The 22,181-nt window shown below is 43.7% G+C and overlaps 1 protein-coding gene across 6 annotated transcripts in view; it reads left to right on the top strand.

The window, feature by feature from the left end:
• Positions 1-22,181, top strand: part of NSD2 (nuclear receptor binding SET domain protein 2) — a 467,195-nt gene that overhangs the window by 380,139 nt on the left and 64,875 nt on the right. For all 6 annotated transcript variants that reach the window (XM_029592506.1, XM_029592533.1, XM_029592496.1 and 3 more), the window contains exons 17-19: positions 14,016-14,119; positions 14,335-14,604; positions 16,084-16,200. In XM_029592506.1, coding sequence (XP_029448366.1) covers positions 14,016-14,119; positions 14,335-14,604; positions 16,084-16,200 — 491 coding nt within the window. The remainder of the gene's footprint in view (positions 1-14,015; positions 14,120-14,334; positions 14,605-16,083; positions 16,201-22,181) is intronic.

Below are 22,181 nucleotides of genomic sequence, written 5' to 3'. Positions count from 1 at the left end.
AAATTCCAGAGTTTAATTGTGCGTTGAGTAAAAAAGAACTTTCTCTGATTAGTTTTAAATGTGCCACATGCTAACTTCATGGAGTGCCCCCTAGTCTTTCTATTATCTGAAAGAGTAAATAACCGATTCACATCTACCCGTTCTAGACCTCTCATGATTTTAAACACCTCTATCATATCCCCCCTCAGCCGTCTCTTCTCCAAGTTGAAAAGTCCTAACCTCTTTAGTCTTTCCTCATAGGGGAGCTGTTCCATTCTCCTTATCATTTTGGTAGCCCTTCTCTGTACCTTCTCCATCAAGAGACCAGAAGTCAGGGACAGGCTATGGTTCTACATGAACCAGTGGCCCAGTGTAATCTCAGTCCAGTGGGTCCTCAGCCTTGTCTGCAGAGAGTACAAAATGAATCTGTTGGGTGTTCCTCCAAATCACCCCCCCCCCCCCCCAAGCCCATCATCAGGAGGTAATCTTTTCCAAGCTCTCCTCTCTCTTACTGGCCAGAGTGGTTAAGCCCAATCCACCAGAACAAAGAGGAGTGGGGATTCTACTCCCAGTACTTCCTGATTTCAAAGAAAACCTGGGGACTCCATCCAATCCTAGACATAAGGACCCTTGAACAGGTTTCTAAAATTAAAAAAAAAAAGTTCAAGATGCTTTCCCTGGGAACCTTGATCCCTTTTTGCAGAAAGGGGATTAGCTATGCTCTCTAGATCTAAAAGGACCCCTACACTCACATTCAGATCTCCCCCATTTACCTGAAGTATCTTAGATTTGTGGTGGGAAACCAGCACTTCCAGTACCTTGTTCTACTGTTTGGGCTGCATTTGCCCCGCATGGCTACACAAAATGCTTGGCTGTGGTGGTAGCACACCACATCTGGACAATTGATTGATCAAAAGCTCTTCTCGGGCATGGGCCAAGGAGTTCATGTGCTTGACCATCCGGGTACTGGAGTCATTAAGTCATTAGGGTTTGTCATAAACTACTCCAAGTCCCATCTCAGCCCATCTTCTCAATTGGAATTCATTGGAGCTCTACTAGACACAGCTTAGGCCAAAGCCTTCTTGCTGCAGCAGAGAACTATCACCCTGATGGCCATCACGGCAGAGATCCAGGTGAGCCAGCAGACATTGCCTTGGCACATGATGAGATTTGGCCGCATGGCTTCAACCATGCTTGTTTATGGCACATCTGTTCATTTGAGTAACCCAATGAACCCTGAGGTCCCAGTGGTTCCAGGCCACTCAGAATCTTTGGGACTGCATCCAAGTTGTTCAGAACTCTTTGTCCTGGTGTTGAGAAATTTCCAGTTTGGTAAAGGAGGAGGGGGTTTCCTTCAAAATTCCTCTGGTGCAAATTGTTCTAACAGATGCGTCTATCCTGGGTTGGGGACCTCATGTAGATGGGCTCAGCTCCCAGGGCCTTTGGTTCGTCCAGGAATGTCAGCTTTGAATCAACTTCCCAGAGCTTCATGTGATATGGGCAGAGTTTGGCTGTCCAACAAAATTGTGTGAATCCAGCAGACAATCAAATGTTGATTATACTACATCAACAAGCAGGAAGATACAGGCTCTTGCCTCCTGTGTCTCAAAACGATCCGGATTTGATCATGGGCCCTCTTTCAAGGGATGGTGCTCAGGGTCATGTATCTGGCTGGTCTGGAGAATGGGATAGTGGACAGACTGAGTTGATCCTCAAGACCCCATGAATGGTACTGGCCTAAGGAGTAGCAAATTGGATTTTCCGCCTCTGTGGTGGAACCTGGAGGTGGATCTGTTTTCGGCCCCTTGGAACAGGAAGGTCCTGCCTCTTCTTTTTCACATACAGGGGACACAGCAGGCTAGCCTCACATGCTTTTGCCCTGCATTGGGACCAAGATCTTCTGTATGCATATCCTCCTCTTTCACTTTGTTGAAGTTCAGAGAGGACAAAGAGACTATGATTCTCATAGTTCCTCATTGGCTGAGACAGATTTGGTTACCTCTCTTCCAGGAGTTAGTTATTTATTTATTTATTTAAAATCTTTTCTATACCGTCGCTATGTTATTTACCATCGCAACGGTTTACATGTAGGCACATAAATTAAGGTAGGTGAATGCGTACTATAGTACATTCTAACCAGTGCCACAAAAGGTTCAGTTACAATATATCATAAAAGACAATTGATTGTTTAGTGAAGTAGGTCATGACCAGGTGTACCTGTAAGGTACTATTCACAGGTAAAATTCATATTCTCTGTGTTTACAATTACGTTTGTTGTGAAATAGAGTTGTTAGACTATTATAATGCACATTCTGAGAATAGTGCTGTGTGCTGGTGCTGTTCTGCCTATTCCTGTATATTTTCTATTCTCCGGTCTCTTTATAAAATGCTTGTTTAAAAAGCCATGATTTTAAACTTTTCTTAAAGGTTTTGAGATCTCTTTGTAATCTGATCTCTTAGAGGCATTGTGTTCCAAAGTGTGGGTCTTGCTAAAGATAATGCCCTTTCTCTTACCTGGGTTAGTCGTGCTGTCTTGACTGAGGGAATGGTTAAGAGAGCTTTGTTTGCTGAACGAAGGTTTCTGTGTGAGATGTGTACTCGTAGTGCTGTGTTTAGCCAGTCCGCTTTTTCATCATGTATTTGTTTATGTATGGTACATAAGGCTTTGTATTCCCCAACTCTCTTCACTCAGGATCAGGGCAGGTTGTGACATCCTAACCTTCAGGCCCTCTTTCTCCTCATCCTCGGCGATGTACTGGAGTCAAGCGAGCATAAAATCAATACATATACAGTACAATACAATACTTGCAACAATAGAAAAAGTACCAGACAAACCAAAATGATCACGGGTCTTCTACATCTGATGCTGGTCTCAAAACCATCTTAGTGCGAATGGTGCATATCACCCTTGTGTAGAACCAGTGGTTTTCAATCTGGTCCTACAGGGCCCTCCAGCCAGTTGTGTTTTCATGATATCCCTAATGAATATGCATGAGAAATATTTGCATACCCAGGAGGTAGTGCATGTGAATAAATCTCGTGCATATTCATTAGGGATATCCTGAAAACCTGACTGGCTGGGGGGAGGGCCCATAGGACCAGTTTGAGCACTCATGGTATAGAAGGTAAGCCGATTTCTGTACAGCCTATAGTTGTATGTTTCATGAAGGGCTCCTTCATTTGAAACCTACCTTAAGACTTCCCACTGTGTCCTGGGAGCTCAATATGGTGTTAGCTCAGCTGATGAAAGCTCCTTTTGAGCCACTGCACTCCTGAGCATGAAGTACCTAATCTAGAAGGTTGTATTTTTGGCAGCGGTCACTTCAGCATGCAGGGTCAGTGAGCTCCAGGCCTTAGTAATTTATCCATCTTACACCAATTTTTTTCATGGTCGGGTAGATATATATAGAAATATATAGATAGATGTAGAGATATATAAATAGATATAGAGAGAGAGAGATATATATTAATATATATATATATAAGATATATACAAAAAAGTCTTGTTGCCAACAACAATATAGTTGCTGAAGCCCATTGGCACCAGTTGTAATCCCCCTTGTTTGTTGGGGGACCATCTGTGTGAGGATTGCCATCTTGCTTGTTCACAGAAAGAGTGGAGTTGCTTGCTTGTAACAGGTGTTCTCCAAGGACAGCAGGATGTCTGTCCTCTCGAGACCTGCCTGTCTCCCCATGGAGTTGTCTCCACTTCATGGGTTTTTTCTTAGAATTCTATATGATAGGACTGAAGGAACTCCGTGTAAACACATTGTATAATGCATGTTCAGCAGCTCATAAGTTTCATGCCGGGCTCCATTGGATGAAGTCATCATGTGTGAGGACTGACATCTTGGTGCCCTTGAACACCTGTTACAGGTAAGCAACTCTACTTTGTTCAGAATAACTTTAAGATCTTTTTCCTGAGTGGTAACTCCTAATGTGGAAAAATTATCCTGTTTTTTTGTATTACTTGGAATTTGTCCACATTAAATCCCATCTACCATTTGGATGCTAAATTTCCCAGTCTTGCAAAGTGGTCCTGCAATTCTTCAGTCTTTGTTCATGTTTTAACTGCTTTGAATAATTTAAGTAATCAGAAAATTTGATCACTTTGCTCATTTTTCCAGATCATTAATAAATAATTTAGACAACACTAGTCCTAGAATAAATCCCTGAGGCCTCCCATTAACCTCTTTAAATGGGGAAAACTAATCATCCTATCCTTTTAGCCCATTACCATTCCACAACAGGGCATTGCCTTTTATCTTATGATTATTTTTAATTTCTTAAGTAGTGTAAGGGCTCACCGGTTGGAGTTCCACTGCTGGAGCTTTTTCCGATGGTTCCTCACTGAAGCATCCCTTCGTTTTCCCCGAGATCTGGCTCTGGGTTCAAACTTGGGTGAATCCACACCCACACGGGTTGTAAACAAAACTGGTTAGTCAGGCTCTGGACTCCCCAAGTACAGTTTGGCCGGGTTATGCCTGTCCTATGTCCCTGCACATGGTAGACCGGGGTTCAAACATAGTCTTGTCAGTCCAGCTTAGTCCTGGCACTACGGTGCCACTGAATTAGCACCCCCAGGCTGTGCCTGTCCTAGCACATCAGCCTGTAGCAGAAAAGACTTTTAAAGTGTGTCCCGAATGCTTAGCTTCATCCTGGCACACTGGCTTCTTTATCACAGTTCAGTCCCGGTTGGGCCCATCCTCCCCCCCCCCCTTCACTGCTTATATCCCAAAGCCTTTAAAGGTAGTCCCGCACAGCTGCTTCTGCTTTCAGGGTTCCCACGCACCACAATCCGTAAGATTCCCTTTGCCCGGGTGACTCTCTGGAGCTGGGGTGAATTGCCACTGCCCCTTCAGTAGGAAAACCAACACTGAAAAAGTCACGTTCAAATCAGCACATATACCTCAGCGTTTTCCTACTCCACCCCATGGCAATTCTCTAGGGGTCCTTTGTGCAGTTAGTATCAGTTGCTTCCACCTTCGCTATCCTCTTCCTCCTGCCATTCCCACTAGTCTCGTTTGTCTGTCTCCTCTCTTTTAATCCGCTCTACATCTGGTTCCCAGCCATGCTCAACTTCCTCTCCTTTCAGGTGCTCAACTTCCTCTCCCTCGGCCCTCTTGGAGTTGTAGTCCTCCCCTCCCCCGACTGAGCTTTTGGTCCAATCAGCCCTGGTTTGCATTCCTTTCCTGTTCAGCTGTCGTAATGGGATGTATCTCCCATTACAATAGTCTCACATGAGAAACTTTATAAAATGTTTTCTGAAAATTTAGATATACCTTCTTTTGACTTACCCTTAAATGTATGCTTGCTTGCTTATTTATTTATTTATTTAGAACTTTTTATATTCAGACAACCGTTTGCACATCGTATCGGTTTACAAGTAACTCAACTTTCCAGCAATGCCTTTACAGGGAACAATAACTATGTATACAAGAACTTGCAACTTCTTACCTTGTACCTTCATAGAAATCTAATAAATTAATAAGGCATGAATTTTCCCGTAGATAAGCAGCATGAATTAGCCATGCTGTCTGGGACATCCTCCATGCCACTAGGTGGCAGAGCTCTCAAAGATCACTGAACTTTGTTAGTGAGGTGTTCCTGCTTGTTCCTGTTTCCCCGAATCTCCTCAGGCCATTTTTTTCCACGCAACTGAGTGCACGCAGAGCTCTCCTTCTCTCTGAGAAAACATTTCTGTGAAGAAAAAAAAAATAAAAACTAGAACAGCGATGAACTTAAGATGCCTCATCCACCAGGCTTAAAGTTCTGTCAATGTGGCAAAATTGTCTGCCACTGATGGGCACGATCAGTGTTATATTTGCCTGGGTCCTGACTATGACCAACCAAATTGTTGGGAATGTGGCTGCAAGTCCCCGCAAGCCAGCGGCAGAGGTCTGCCCTTTTTGTCAACTCCATGGAGCGGCATCTGGTTCCTATGCCCCCCTCAGAGGTGTCCACTGGATCCTCTCTGGGACACCACTGGAAGTCTAAGGCACCCTCTCATTGTCGGGCCACCTCTGCGGACCCCCCCTGGTCTATCGGAACTAGTGCCGAAGCAAGCCCTGATACCGAGGCACGGTGCGGGAGATGGCACAGAGGAAGCAATCAGCGTCGAAAGCGACGGTACACCAAAAGAACACCAACGCATTGACGCTCCAGCATCGAAGACGAAGCTCTCCGACACATACCCTTGCATCTCATCACACTGTGATTCCATCAGCACCGACGCAGCTGACGAAGACACCTTCTAGGCCGCCAAAAAAAACACACCTTGGGGCATAAATGGTCCAGGGAGCCCTCTCCTCCCCTTGTCGAGGCTCGGAGGGAGATCCCTCTTCTCCCAGGATATCCCGCAGTTCCTCAGCCTCGTCAGATGTATTCTCTGGCCTCTCCATGGCCTCATGTCGCCAAAGTGCGTCAAGCCTTTAGGACCCATTGTTTGAGAAGGGCAGGCGCCCCCCTGACAGTGATATCCTGCGGGCATTGATACCCCCAAGTGGTCTGACCCAGCCAAGGCCTCCCCTTTCAGCAGGCTTAGCCTCCCAGGCCATGTCACAGATCTGCATGATCCTGACACAATTCCTCACTTCAATTGAGCAACAAGCTCAGCAACTGCCTGAAGAGACCATTCTCGCTCCGTCACCACAAGGCAGCCCAGGCCCAGAATCTTCCCCCGTCGATGAGCCTTGGCAGCCATCTTCCCCTGCAGAGGACTCCCCCTAGCCATCCTCCTCCCCAGGCTCTTCCACAGGATACCAGTCAGATCCCGCAGAAATTCCACCTGAACCCGTTTCTCCCCTGGAGGATCTCTCCTACTCAAAGTTGTTGGAGAAAGTGGGCCAACGCCTGGGTATAGAGACAAGGAAGGTCCCAGACACCAGGCAGGAGATGATGGGAATATTGAAAATCTTTGACACTCTTGCCGAACCTACGGAGCTGCCTTCTCACGTGGTCTTAAATTCCATAATGACCAAAGCATGGGAATCCCCCTTCTCGGGCCAACCAACTTCCCGGAAGACTGATCTGAAATACCGCATGCAGGAGTCACCGTTTTACTCAATGGTCCAGCTCCCTCATGCATCAGACATCGTGGAGTCCGCAATGCAGAGGTCAAAGAAATCTAAGCTCCACTCAAATACCCCCCCCCCCCCCCGGTAAGGACTGCAAAAATCTTAAAAACTTCAGCAAGAAAACGTTTGTCAGGGATGTTAAACCAGTTCTATGCGACTCAGTATCTGTATGAATGCCTCCATTCTCTGAAGCCCCTGTTACAGGTCTCGTCCCCCGACGATCGACCACCACAGGAATTCCATGACATGGAAGAGGGCCTGCGTCACTTACTTCGCTCAATATACGAAGGGTTTGATACATCAGCTTAAACTTCCGCCAACACCATAGCAGCGTGCCGCTTAGCATGGCTACGAGCGAGCGCCATTAGAGATGATGTTCATGAGAAATTGGCGGATCTTCCTTGTCTTCCAGACAACCTTTTTGGAGACAAGCTGACGGACAAGGAGCAGAAGATGGCTGTCCTGTCATTTCCGAAGGTCCTTCATCCAGGCGTCCTTTTTCCTCGTATAGGAAGACAGCCTACCCTCGACAGCCATATAGACGGTATCCATCTTACCGGCCCTCTTCGTACCAACCGAGCCGTCAACAGCCCTTCCAATAGCATGGGCTACATCAGCGCCCTCGCCCACCTCGGCAACTTAATCAATCCTCGGACCCTCATCCCCCGAAAGCCCCAGATGGTTTTTAGGAGCTGCATCCCCACCACTACCATCACTTATAGTAGGCAGGTTATCCCAGTTCCTTCCGGCCTGGGACAGCATCACATTCGACTGTTGGATCTTAAACATCATATGGAATGGATATTCCCTCAACTTCCTTTACTTTCCAACCTTACTGCATCTAGTCCGCCAGAAACATCACAATGCACACTGTGGACCACTGCTTCAGCAGATCAACAATCTTCTCCAGCAACAGTGCATTCGGGATATGCCCCCCTCGCAATTCCAACAAGGTTTCTATTCTCAGTTCTTCCTCATTCCCAAGACGTCCAGGGGCCTCCGGCCCATCCTGGACCTATGCTCTCTCAAGTATTTACAGAGGGAAAAATTCAAGATGACATCCCTCAAATCCATCCTACCTTACCTTTGACCCAGGGATTGGATGCACTCACTGGATTTGAAGGATGCATATGCGCACATACCCATGCATCCTGCCTCCTGGTGATTCCTCTGTTTCATTGTGAACGGGCAGCACTTCAGTACAAGGTTCTCCCATTCAGCCTCTCCTACGCCCCCCAGTGTCTTCACAAAATGCCTAGCAGTAGCGGTGGCGCACTTCCGTCAACGGAGCATTCAGATATTTCCTTACCTGGACGACTGGCTGCTTGTAGCTCCCAACCAATCTTCTTCAAACCATATCTTGCCTAGACAATCTAGGTCTCCTCGTAAACTATGAAAATCAAATGTGCAACCTTCTCAAATCTTACAGTTCATCAGTGCTCAAATCGACACAATCCAGGACAGAGCCTTCCTTCCGAAATCCCAGGCGCTTGCTCTGATGACTCTTGCAGGTCGCCTCCAAATGACCACAACTGCCCCTGTCCGCCAAATCCTAACCATTCTGGGACACATGGCAGCGTCCATCTATGTCGTACCTCACACGCGACTGCATGTGCGACAACTGCAGTGGGGCCTGAAAACCCAATGGAACCAGTTCTGCAGCCCCCTCTTCACCCCGATCACAATAATGTCCAGCATGAAGAGAGACCTACGATGGTGGATGACACCATTGGCACTGAAGATGGGATTATCTCTTCCACAGGTTGGAGAGCCCACCTCACCCACCTGCAGACTCAAGGACTGTGGTCCAAATGGGAACGAACACAACAAATAAACATCCTAGAGCAGCCCCTCCACGGGCAGAATGTCATGATCCACACAGACAACCAAGTCGCCATGTTTTACATAAATAAGGAAGGAGGGTCAGGTTCCTGGAGCCTTTGCAGAGAAGCTGTAGAAATCCTGGAATGGTCAATCAGCAGAGCCATCTCCCTACAGGCCATTTATCTGCCTGGAATCAACAACTCCAGAGCAGACAAATTGAGCAGAATTTTTCACCCCCACGAGTGGGAACTTCATCAAGATGTAGCCAATCAAATTTTTTCCACTCGGGTCTTCCCCAGATCGACCCCTTCACAATGGAACAAAACAGAAAGGTCAACCTCTTTTGCTCAGTGTACCCCAGTGCACACCGGCTGGCACAGGACGTGTTCCTCATAAATTGGATGAAGGGCTTGCATTATGTTTTCCCTCAGATACCTCTCATCTCCCGCACAATCCAGAGGTGCATCGCAGACAATGCAGATTTAATACTCATCGCCCCAGCGTGGGCACAGCAGCCGTGGTACCACTACCTAGTCCTACTGCAACACATCAACCGAAAAGGGGGATCTCTGCTTCACCCACTTCATTCATCTCTGAATCTCACTGCGTGGAGATTGAAAGGCTCATATTCCAACACCTGAATATATCTCTTCATCTTCAGGATATCCTAGTCTCCTCCAGGAAACCCTCGACTAGACTCAGCTACCAGCGGAAATGGGCATGTTATGCTTCTTGGTGCTCGGCCAAGGGAGCGGATCTACTCACCTGCCCACCGGAACGTATCCTGGATTATCTCCATCTACTTTACCGGGAAAGTCTCGCCACAGCCTCGTGCACCTCAGTGCCATAGCTGCTTACCACACTTTTCTCGACGAGGAACCTATCTCTTGTCACCCACTCATCTCCAGATTCATGAAAGGGGTCTTAACGTCTCCAACCTCAGACTCGGAAGCCCCCAGTTCCGTGTGACATAGGCATTGAGTTGTAACAACTCATGCTACCACCCTTTGAACTGTTGGACACTTGTCTTCCCAGGTTCCTCTCCTTGAAAGTGCTATTCCTGGTCGCCCTCACCTCCGCAAGGCATATCAGTGAACTACAAGCCTTAGTTCACTACCCCACCACCCACCTAGAGTTTTACCATGACAAGGTTATGCTGCATACGCATCCCAGCTTCCTATCAAAGGTGGTTTTCATTTTCCACATCAACCAAACCATCTCTTCCCAACCTTCTACCCAAAACCTCATGCAAACGAGGGCGAGTGAAAAATCCACACATTAGATTGCAAATGAACGCTTGTTTATTATAAACAGTGCACTCATTCCGACCACGGAGCCTCTCAGCTCTTTTTCTCTTTCAACCCGAATGCCCCAGGACTCCCTGTATCCAAGCGAACACTATCATCCTGGATCTCGAACTGCATTCAATTCTGCTACCAACAACGTTCAGAGACGCTGTCCGCCACACCCAAGGCGTACCAGGTCCGTGCTATGGCTGCTTCAATAGCTCATCTTCACAAAGTGCCTCTTCTGGACATTTGTAAGGCAGCCACCTGTTCCTCACTGCATACATTCACGTCCCACTACTGTTTAGACAAGCAGACTGCGGACGAAGTACGCATGGGGCAGACTATTCTCAAGTCGGGCTCGTCTTGAGCACAGCAACAACAGAACATATGAACTGTCTGCCTCCTGTTTACCATATTGAGTGCACTGCTTTCTCTTCGTCATGGACACATGATATGGACAATTTGCGCTCAATACTCAGCTGGGGATTCCCAGACAGCATGGCTAATTCATTTGCTATCTACGGAAAACACCGTTTACAGTAAACAAACTTGCTCTTCCCTTTGCTAAATCTATGCTTACCCACATGAAGGGGCCTTCATTCACAGTTTTTTAAATTTTTACTGGGAATTCATCTATTTTTATTACAAGAAAAAATATTTACCCAGAAAATGTCATTTTACCTTCAGATCTTTCTTGATTTTGTTTTTAATGTAATAAACATGGATAAATTCCCAAGAAAAATAAATCTGAAAACAAAGGGGCGGATTTTCATACTCCGCGAATAGGCCTACTTTTGTTTGCGCTCCAGGCGCAAACAAAAGTACGCTGGATTTTAGTAGATACGCGCGGAGCCGCGCGTATCTGCTAAAAACCTGGATCGGCGCGCGCAAGGCTATCGATTTTGTATAGCCGGCGCGCGCCGAGCCGCGCAGCCTACCCCTGTTCCCTCCGAGGCCGCTCCGAAATCGGAGCGGCCTCGGAGGGAACTTCCTTTTGCCCTCCCCTCACCTTCCCCTCCCTTCCCCTACCTAACCCACCCACCCGGCCCTGTCTAAGCCCCCCCTTACCTTTGTCGGGGGATTTACGCCTCCCAGAGGGAGGCGTAAATCCCCGCGCGTCAGCGGGCCTCCTGCGCGCCGGGACGCGACCTGGGGGCGGGTCCAGAGGGCGCGGCCACGCCCCCGGGCCGCCCCGGGCCGTAGCCACGCCCCCGGGAACGCTCCCGACACGCCCCGAAAACGCCGCGCGGTTCGGGCCCGCCCCCCCCCCGACACGCCCCCTCCGAAAACCCCGGGACTTACGCGAGTCCCGGGGCTCTGCGCGCGCCGGTAGGCCTATGTAAAATAGGCTTACCGGCGAGCAGGGCTCTGAAAATCCGCCCCAAAGGGTCTGTCCATATGCCAATTAATTTTTGTTTTTAACAATAGCATTCACCATTTTACCCAACACAGAGATATCTGGCTAACCTGTTTGTAGTTTCTTTGATTACCCCCAGAGACTTTTTAAAATATTAGCATTGCATTGGCCACCTTTCAGTCTTCAGGTACAGTGGCAGATTTTAATGATAGAATACTGATACGTAGCAGGTCTGCAATTTCATGTTTGAATTCCTTCAGGACTCAGGGTTGAATACTTTCAGATCCTCATGATTTGCTACTGTTTTGATGGTCTGTTTGCTCTAGTATGTACCTCTTCTAGATTAATAATGATTTGCTTTGTTTTCTCTAAATCTCCACCTACAAATGCAGCAGTGAAGAAGGAAGCAAATAATATATATAGTTTTTATGCCTTGACTTTATCCTCCTCTTCTCATCTGTTCCAGGATCAGCTACTTCAGGAAGCAGTCATTTGACATCAAGAAATTTTGTGTTCCTAGTCTGCCCAGAGGAGACATTTACCCAGTCACTATTAGGATAATTGAAATCTCCCATTGTTATGCTTCCAGTTTTACTAGCTCGTCTAAACTTTATTAGCATTCCTAGTCTGTTCCCATCATTCTGGTCAAGTGAAAAGTAATATTAACTCCACTGCTATACTATTTCCTGTCATGCATTGAATTTATATCCCTAGAGAATCCAGTGTGCAGTTTTATAGAACACTTATCTTATCTGACTCTGCCATCTTTAACACATAGTGCCACTCCACAGTTAGTTCAATTTGCTCTTAATATATTTTGTAGCTTGTTATCAGTATCTCATTATTTCCTCTGAGATTCTGAGATGTTTAATCTTCATTTAGTGCTATAATTTTTGGATCTTAATTTTAGTCTTCTGGTATTTGCATATAGGACAAAATGTATTCTTTTTATTCCTGTTTACGGTGTACTTATTATTGATTCAGATAGTTTGAAATTATTCATACCCTTTTCCAGTAACTTCTAATTTCCCTGTTTTAACAGTGTGTTCTAAAGATAACTTCACACCAAATCTTGTACTCCTGGGTGACACTAGTTTTCCCCCCAAAGATGCAGTTTAAAAACTGCTCTATCCCCTTTTATGGTGGTTTTATAGATGAGAAGCCATTGACTTGAGATCACAAATTCAATCACAAACACACTTTCAGGTGTAACGATTTCCAAACACTACTGAGCTCAACTGAACTGATAAAATAGGAATGAAAGAAACCTCCAATTGTTTGCTATATTCAGTCTCTGATGAGTGAAGAGGTGTGATTTAAGTCCATAACTTATTTAGTTTTGGGGTTTTTTTGCCTTTTAGTGCTTACAAGTATTTACTGGAGCTAGATGTCTGAGAGAGCTGGAACATTATGTAATGAGGCACCTTTGGTCTCTATTTTATTCAGCACTTTTTTCTGGTCCTGTCGCAATCTTTTAAGGGATGATTTCTCTGGCCTTGTTGATCATGCAGGCCTGTGTCATATATCATTGCAGACCTTTAAATCTTAGCTTTCTATTAATATATCTATATTTTATAATTTCAAGAAAAAAGCTCCAACATAGAAATTTAGATGGAACTTGGAGGCTTTCAGGAGCCATTAGATGCAAACATGCTAAAATCTGAAGCTCTGTGGAGATTCCTAAAGAAAATATAATAAATGCTTTATTCCAAGATCATTAATTTAAAATATACTTTATTACATTTGGATATTTTCTTTAGCAGCTATTTTAACAAAGGAGATTTCTCTTGCTGGAAATGTGATGAGCCCAATCTAGTTTTCCATTCATTGCATGCTTGGAATTGTAATTCTGCTTCTTAAGAAATGAGAACTACAAATCTGTGTATGCAATGAGATAAAAACCCAAGACTGTTAGAACTTCTCACTACCATCACAGAGCTATATGGTATCTATAATGACATATAAAAGCTAGGTCCAAACTTTGATGTAAAGATAATCTTGGCTAAGGGCTTTCTCACTCAAATAGAAAACTCCTTTAATTCCATTTTATTATATAAACAGTTGAATGGAAATATTTCTTGGTTGAGCATATGTATGTGAAATGTTAATCTTGAATTTTTGCAGCTTAACAAAATAGTGGTTAATTCCTTTTGATAAACGTAAGCAAGGATAATGAGTTACTTCTTTACAAATTCTAGGACTATTACTTGCCAGGCTGGATTTTTTTTTTTAAGCAGCAGCATTATCAGCTGATCTCATGGCATCTATTAGAAGTCTTGTACCACTGCCTTTCCTGTGATCCTTTAAGGTGGTAAAGATAAGACTAGAAGTTACAGTATTCCTCCTTGATATATAATATAAAGACTTAAGTATGATAATTGAGAAGACGGAAAAGTTTCATGCAAAATGCAATGCTGATATTGTTTATAAGGCAAGAATAGTTTGTCCTGTACATATTGATTCTCATTAACAGACTTTATTAATGTTTAGCTTTACAGGATGCTGAAAATCGTTTTCAAGAAATAAAGCTTCAGCGGGAAACTAGAGAGATTCAAGAAAATGATCGCAAACCTCCACCTTATAAACACATCAAGGTCAGTTTTACAGGGAAATAGTTTTATTGCAGGAAATGTCTAACCAGATTTAAAGCTTCAAAAGGTTCTTTTTTGGAGGACAGGGAGCGGTTCAGGTAAGAATTTCTTTAGTAAGTTTTTCCTCAAATTTTGTTTATTTTAAAATGCTGACCAAATTAATTAATGTAGATTTAACCAAGCTGTATAAAATGTTTGAACTGTTTTTATTTCTGAAGGTGAATAAACCTTATGGGAAAGTTCTGATTCACACTGCTGACATTTCTGAGATTCCCAAGTGCAATTGTAAACCCTCAGGAGAAAATCCATGTGGCTTTGATTCAGAGTGTCTGAACCGGATGTTGATGTATGAATGCCATCCACAAGTTTGTCCAGCAGGAGAACGGTGCCAAAATCAAGGCTTTACTAAACGGCAGTATCCAGAAACCAAGATTATTAAAACTGATGGCAAAGGATGGGGTTTGATCGCTAAAAGAGACATAAAAAAGGTATGACTATAAAATATGTAGTATGTATGAATAGCCCCACAGGCTACAATGGGACAGTCCAAGTACAGTGGTACTACATATAGCAGTAGTCTATAAGAAAGGAGGACATAGTACCCAGTCCAAGGATTTGATGAGTTGAGTACCTCTTACTGCTGAAAATATCAAATTACTTTCTGTTGCAAAAATCACTGCCCCATATTCACCAAATATAATTTTTATGGCCATGCTAGCCTTTCAGTATAGTTAAGTTTATTGTAGTTAGATATATTTTTTTGAATAAGTGTAAAGAAAAATACTTTCACCTTCTGTGGACCAGCTGTGTGGCAAGTGCAGTGTGCTGCCATTCAAATGAATTAGATTCAATTCCTGGGCCATGCTTCTACTTCCTGGGTCAGCTTAAGAGGCTTCATTTACAGCCCTTGGAGGAAGGAATCTCATCTATCTGTCAGCAGTGATAGTGGTAGAAATAAAAATGATGATGGAATTTTAAAAAAGCATGTGATTGTCTGAAAATCTCTGGAGATAAGAGGATGGTAGTTGGAGCATTGAAGTAACCTTTACAGAGTGCTGGTTCATCCCAAAACAGCAGCAGGAGTGATTGCATTGGGCAATCAAGAAAGCATTAGAGTAATTTGCATAAATAGCAGTAGTACAATAGCATCAGTCTTCCAAGAAGGCTGTGGTGACCTACATAAAGGGACTGTGTTTAAAACCCAAACTTCAGTGAGCTTGGGGAGGCTGAATTATTTACAACGGCTACACTGATCTTGGTGACTATGGGAATCAGGGAATCATTACAGAATTTGGTAATAAGACGAAGAAAGGGGTCTGGATGTTGGCTAAAGAATTGGTTTTATAAGATGCAAAGGTGAAGATAGCAAGGCCTGAAAGGGAGGTAGTGGAAGCAGGATTGTGGGCATGCCTAGGTCAAGCAAAGTAATAGTAAAAGGGTTGAGAAGCCAAATAAGACATGGGAAAGAGGGAGCTGTTTTAGATTGCATAGGGAGATTTAAATAAGTACTTACCAAAGTGGACAAATTTCAACTGAACAGACTAGATGAAACATTTTGATCTTCATCTGTTATTTTTTAAGCTACATAGTGGATGTAGAAATCATGATAGCCAGGATCCAGAGGGAACTATATTTTGAAGTCTCTGCCAAGGACTGTTACTGTAAGACTGGGCTGATTTAGGAGAAGGACATTCAAATAGGTGAAAACCCCAGGCTTAGTAGAGTCTAGTTACAATTGTTAAAAGACCAAAGGAGCAGGAAGAAATGGGACAAAAAAAATTCCTTTTACTTAAGATAATCTTTTAATACTTAAAAAAAAAAAGTACTGAGTAATTATTATCTTTGTAAGCTGCTTAGAATTTTAGATGATGCGCATATACAATTTTTAAATATAGTTTTTAATGATCTATAAAACTAATTACCATTAAGAGGTATGTATAATTCATTAGTGAATTTTCTCTCTGTAGGGAGAATTTGTAAATGAGTATGTTGGTGAAATAATTGACGAAGAAGAGTGTATGGCAAGAATTAAGCATGCACAAGAGAATGATATCACTCACTTCTACATGCTCACTATTGACAAGGTAATTTTTGTATATTTCACATTCCAGTGATCTAGTTCCAAAGTTAGAAAAATTCCTGTTCTTTTCTTTTATCTTTATGTATAAACAAACAAACCTTTTGGTTCTGTCAGGGTTAGCAATGTTATGGTTGTCCTTAGCAATCTATTGAATTCCTTTTATAAATTAATCTTGAATTGGGTGAAGAAGCAGTTATACTAAGGGATAAATCTGTCAAATAATAAGAGAATCCTTAAAGACCTATGCTGCAGCAGATTAGTGACTGCAATCATAGCTTCTACGATTGCAGTACTACATAGGCATTGCTAACAGGAGAAGGGAAAATTGAGTAGCACAGTAGTTTTGATATCTGTTAGTTAATGTTTAGTTAGATATCTTAGCAGGTAATGCTTCCTGCCTTTCCTACCATATGAGTTTGCTGTGTACTGGGTGCCACAACAGTAGGAAACTGGCATTCAAAGGAAAAAAGTTTAGCAACCAATATTGGTGTTGAGCAGGATCCCTCTGTCTTGTTTGGTAGCTAATTTGTATATATTGGTAAATATCAAAACTGGATAGTGTAGGAATCAGGGTAGTATTGTTAAATATTTTGGAAAGATATTGACTAATGTATGATGCTAAAGAATGCTAGAGAGCTCAAACAGTATAAGAATCAGAATTAGCTGCAGCTCTGCTGTTAATAATTTTGCTACTAAAAAGTCTATATAAAAGCAGTAGTGAGTATGAAAGTATGTTTCCAATAATACTTTAATCCATTACTTCATTTAGTAATTTAGTGCTGTTAAGTAGTTAGGAGATGGGTATCAAGGTTAGCAGAAATGTTTCCTTTCTTAGCTTCCAGTCAAGTGTGGGTTATGCACTTCTACCAGCAGATGGAGAAGGAGCAAACTGTTTTCACAGTATATATCCCCCTGTGGTGACAGCCTGCCAGTATTCTCCATCTCCAGCAGATAGTGGTAATGCATCTCTCTGCGGGGGATTGCTTCAATTTGAAAAAGGAGAAATAAGGAAAATTTGCCCTGCTCTCCTATGGTGATACCAAGAGTTGAGAATTCCTGAGACAATTTCCGAGGTCCCTCAGATGAGTGCCTTGGTCCAGTAGCTGGTTTTTCAGCTGGCATGGACTTAGCAAATGCCCTCTCCTCCCACAACCAGAGACCGTCTCTATACTCAGCCAGATAAGGCTGAGCTCAGGTAAGTTTGGTTTTTTTTTTGTTTTGTTTTTTTTAAATTCAGACCCAAAGGGGGAGGGTTTTTTGGTGTAGGGCTTCCTCCTTCCCCCCAGTCTCCGTACTTGGCGCGCCGTTCCGACATTCGACCTGCTCCGTGGGAGGTCGAGGGATGTAGGCAGCCTGGTGAGTTGAGCACTCTCTGTCAGCAAGCCCGCTCTGAGGCTTTTTACCTGCTCGCCACATGGTGGGCCTCGAAGGTGGTTTGCATGCTTTCTTTAGGCTGCCTTCTACAGGATTGTCAGTTTGGTGTGGGTGTCTAGCTATGCGTCCAGATTGTGTATCCAGGTTTTGGACACTTAAGCAGCTTAGTAGTCTGTGCGTCCAAGTTAAGCAGCTCCTTAACTGTCTGTCCGCTTATCTGTGCGCTTAAGTTTTTATGGCACCTATCACTAGAGGCGCCTAAGTCTTAGATGCCTAGATATTGGAACACAAGGTGTGAGATGCCAAGAATTTTTTGGACATCCTAAAAAAAACCCAAAAAACAAATATAGAGATATATATGTAGTATATTGGATCTAGGCTTTAAATACAATAAAAATGTTCTCACATGACAAGCAGGATGGTAGTCCTCACTTATGGGTGACATCACAGGATGGAGCCCTGTACGGAAAACCTTTCTGTCAAAGTTTCTACAAAGCTTTGACTGACACTGGCACACTGAGTGCACTGAGCATGCTCAGCCTGCAATTATCCCTGTGAACCACAGGTGTCTCCCTCAGTCTTCTTTTTTCCGCTCTGCAGTAAGCATAGCGATTAGGAGCTCTGTGAGAAATTCTAATACTTTTTCTTCACGGAAACACTTAAACTTTTACTTCACAAACACTTTTCCCTGCACGGGTCTCCCTTGGCGTACGTTATTCGATGCTCGGTGAGTACTATGCCATGTTTTTTTGGTCGGTTCCTGTCACCTCCCAGACCTGCCAACAGACTGCGGCCTTCCCTCTCCCTATGTTTTCAGTTAGCCACACATAGCCTGCGAGTGTCCCTCTGTGACACTCTGCCTGGTTATTAGCGCTAGTGGGACAGGGACTTCCACGGTTTCCGTTGCCTCCAGGGCCCCTGTTGATTCAGGTTCTTCGATTCCTCGGTACCCTCGTGCACTCGATGCCCCATCGCTACAGTCTGTACCCCCTTCAGACCATCCTGGATTCTTAGATGCCATCAGTACCACTCCCCCCGTGGTACACTGATACCATCGGTCCATGCATCGTTTCTATCAGTGCCATCCATGTTTTTCATCCATGGCACTGATTTTTCCTAGGGTTTCATCGGTACCATCATTGCCCGGATGGATGCCATCGACATACACCTTTTCTCGTCAGTGCCATCCATGCCTGGGTCGATGCCACCATCGCCCAAGGCACTTCCATCGATGCCAGGGTCATTTCCATCGATGCCATCCTTTATTTTATAGATGCCATCGATGCCAGGGTCCATTCCATCGACCCAGCCATTGATGCCCTCGACGTTGCCATCGACCCGGCCATTGATGCCCTCGACGCTGGTATCATTTTTCCAATGCCAACTATGTTTTTTCGATTATTTGATGCCACATCATTCCCATAGATACCTACACCGATGACGTCATTGCTTCCATCACTGTCATCATTGCCCTGGCCGAGTAGCAATCCAGGCAGGCTGGTTTAGAGATGCAGCATTAGAAGTATGGGGGCTGAGAAGACGTTTCAGTCCATCATTTTTGATAGGCCTTTTTCAGTGGCCTTTTATATAATTTTTAGAAATAATTTTGAGGGAGTAAAAAGCAGCTGTAACAATATTTGAAAACCTGGTGTTAAAAAGCATTTTATTCATTATTGTCAAAGGAAATGTTCTATGAAATGTCCACCTTCCCCATTTGCCAAATTTCCAATTTTTCTGTTGGGGCAGAAAGAGGGAAAAAGTGAAAAGAATTATTTTTCAACTCTAAATAATTGTATTTTGAGGGGAAGGGTTTCCTCTCATCAGAGCCACCACATCTCTCTTTGCCTATACTTTTCAAGCTTTGGTAGTAATTTCTTGCGCTTTCCACTGTCCTCTTTGCTAAGGAAATCTTACAGTTGTCAACCATACAGACTGATTGCATGGGGTTGCTCCTTATCCTTTGGCTGTAACTGAAGAGTATAACAAAGCTATCATGCTGCCCATGCTAAGCAATCTGCCACCTCTCCCCCTCCTCCCAAATTATTCCTGAGAGCATACCAAAGCCCTGTGGCTTCTAGATGGTCAATCTCAGCATCTCTCCCTTGGAGCTTGATGAAGCTGTACCAATTCTACCTGCAAATAACTTTCATCTTTCCTTTTTGGATTTCTGCCTTTGTGTATGTAGGGCATCATGTTCCCATGCATGCAGCAGGTGAAATGATCTATACCTGATGCCCAAAGATGTAGTGAACTATTAATTAGTGTGTAAAATATAGAAACATCTCCCCTCTGATGGTTTTCTTCTGTTTCAGAACTTACTTGTATAGATATGTTACAGAACCTGGCTAACTTTTTAAATGGAGAAAAAAATCATACCAAATAAGATTGCATAATTCCTCAAACAAGATGTGCTTTATTCTCTGAAGACAAGGTGAATGACTAGTTACAAAGAAGGGCAATGTCATTTCTGCTTAACACCAATGGACAGATGGCAGAGCTTTCTTAAAATTTCAAGAAAAGAGTTCTGAGCTGTGCCAGAGTTTTCAAGCATTTCAGAAGTATCTTGACAGGGTTCTTTGTCATCCCCAAAACGGCTGTTCTTTTCCTTCACCTCGTGATGCCCTTACTTCCATGTTGTCACAGACCTTTGGAGTTAAGATTATGCATGGTACAAAACACTGAAAACTTTTTAATAAACAGTAGGAAATAACTGTGCTGGGTGCAGCATTGTTGGCCTTTTTTGGTTGCCAATTTTAAATTCAAAGGGGTACCCAAAAAGGGCTAAAAACCACTAGTCTAGATACTGAGCAGGTTTGAGTAGTCCATTCCACAGGGTCTTTTTATGGGTTAGAACACAACTTTAGCCACTACAGGGCCCATTTTTGTTATTTAGGGTTGTCTTGAAAAAATAAAATAAAGATCCTAACCCAACAAAGTTGATCACACTATTGGTGAACTTGTTCTAGCCCAACAAGGTCTCAATCATGCTATTGATGAACAGAGGCATTCCCATCTGTGTGATTGTTGACTTAACTCATTTTCAAAGAATGCTAAGTTGCTTACCTATAGCCTGTATTCTGAGTAGAGAGGAATCACCAGTCACACAATACCTCCCCCTCCCCTTCTAGAGTTGAGCTTATTAGCTTAATTGGAACTGAACTGTGCATGCTCAGAATTATTTTCAAGGAATTCCTGGAAGCTCTGGAATCGATCTGTTGTTACCAAGTGTCAATGACATCACCCATCTTGTAATAATTTCCCTGTTTTCAGGTATTTGCTATGGGTAAGCGACTGCTTTCTCCAAGAACAAGCAGTGTGTGAAGTCCTTGAGCTGAGGTGTCATCCAACAGAGCTCAAATTGGAAAGCTTTTTACTTTATAGCATCCAAGAGCTTTTGGCACTCTCCACTAAGCATGTGTATGCCATCCTGTGTAGCTGTCTTCAGTTCTTGTATTTGGATGGAGTTGAATGGTCACATTTTTATTTTTTCCTCTGAGGAGAATTTTTCTAAATGTTTGCATGTCTTGTCATGGGGCCCTCTCCTTTCACCATATCTTTCATCTTAGGTTCATAGATAGGTTTCTCAGGGGTTTTCTCCCCAAGCTTTTTCTTTTTTTCCATGGCTGTTGTGTCCATCAGTATCGATATATCAGTCAGTTATTTTTGTAAAACTGAGTTTTCATTTTACCTCAGCTATTTTTTGTCCAATATTCCAGAAGGAGAAAAGGGCTAGCAGCTTCAGTGAGCTCCCCTCTGTATAGTCACATCATATCTGTCAAGGATCCCCATGATAGATATGTGCTCTGCCTGAGAAATGACCACATCTCAGGGTGCTCCAGATGTGGAAAGACCTATAACACTCACCCCCCCTCGAGGAGGTTTGTCATATTTAGAACTAATGAAAAAACTGGTCCAGCCCATTGGCATTGAAGGCTTGAACAGAGGCTGGCAGCGCATCAACACTGAGGAAGTATCTATCTCCCTTGACATTAAGCACCCATAGAGACCATGGAGATGGATCATCATCTAGCTTTCCCACCCCACCCCCTCCCACTCCCCCACATACAATGAAAGCAAAGGAATTTGCTTCATAGGTTCCAGCATCAAGGAGTATCAATACCAAGCATCAGATGAAAACTTTAGAGTCATTGTATTGGTACTGGTTGCTGTCTTATGTCAGGAGCAGAGAGATTTTGGCAGCAGCTGTAAATCCCTGTACATATTCCTTAGAACAGGACAACTCACCCTCAGGGCAGCCTCCAAGGGCACAGAATGTCACTAGTCTTGCTCAAATGTCCCAGGAAGATGTGACCACCACTCTTGCTTCCCATGCAGTATTGATATCAGTTTTTGAGAAAGGAGTTGGAAAGAAGGAGCCAAACAATGTAGGACTGTCTATTTTCAAGCATCAGTATCTATAGCCTTGCAAATTGAAGTCCAGTCTCTGTTGGAGAGACTTAGTGATATTTCATGCTCTAAAGTCTTTCAGAGATCAGTTGTATAACAGATTGTCCAAATTCAGACAAATAATCAGGTAGCTATGTTCTACATGGACAAGCAGAGAGGAATGGACTCTTACTTCCTTATCAGGAAAGTGTCTGATGTGGGCCT

This window comes from Rhinatrema bivittatum, chromosome 1, assembly GCF_901001135.1.
Source record: "Rhinatrema bivittatum chromosome 1, aRhiBiv1.1, whole genome shotgun sequence".
NCBI lineage: Eukaryota > Metazoa > Chordata > Amphibia > Gymnophiona > Rhinatrematidae > Rhinatrema > Rhinatrema bivittatum.
The sequence above is the reverse complement of the archived record's forward strand: the minus strand, read 5'-3'. Positions and strand labels throughout refer to the sequence as shown.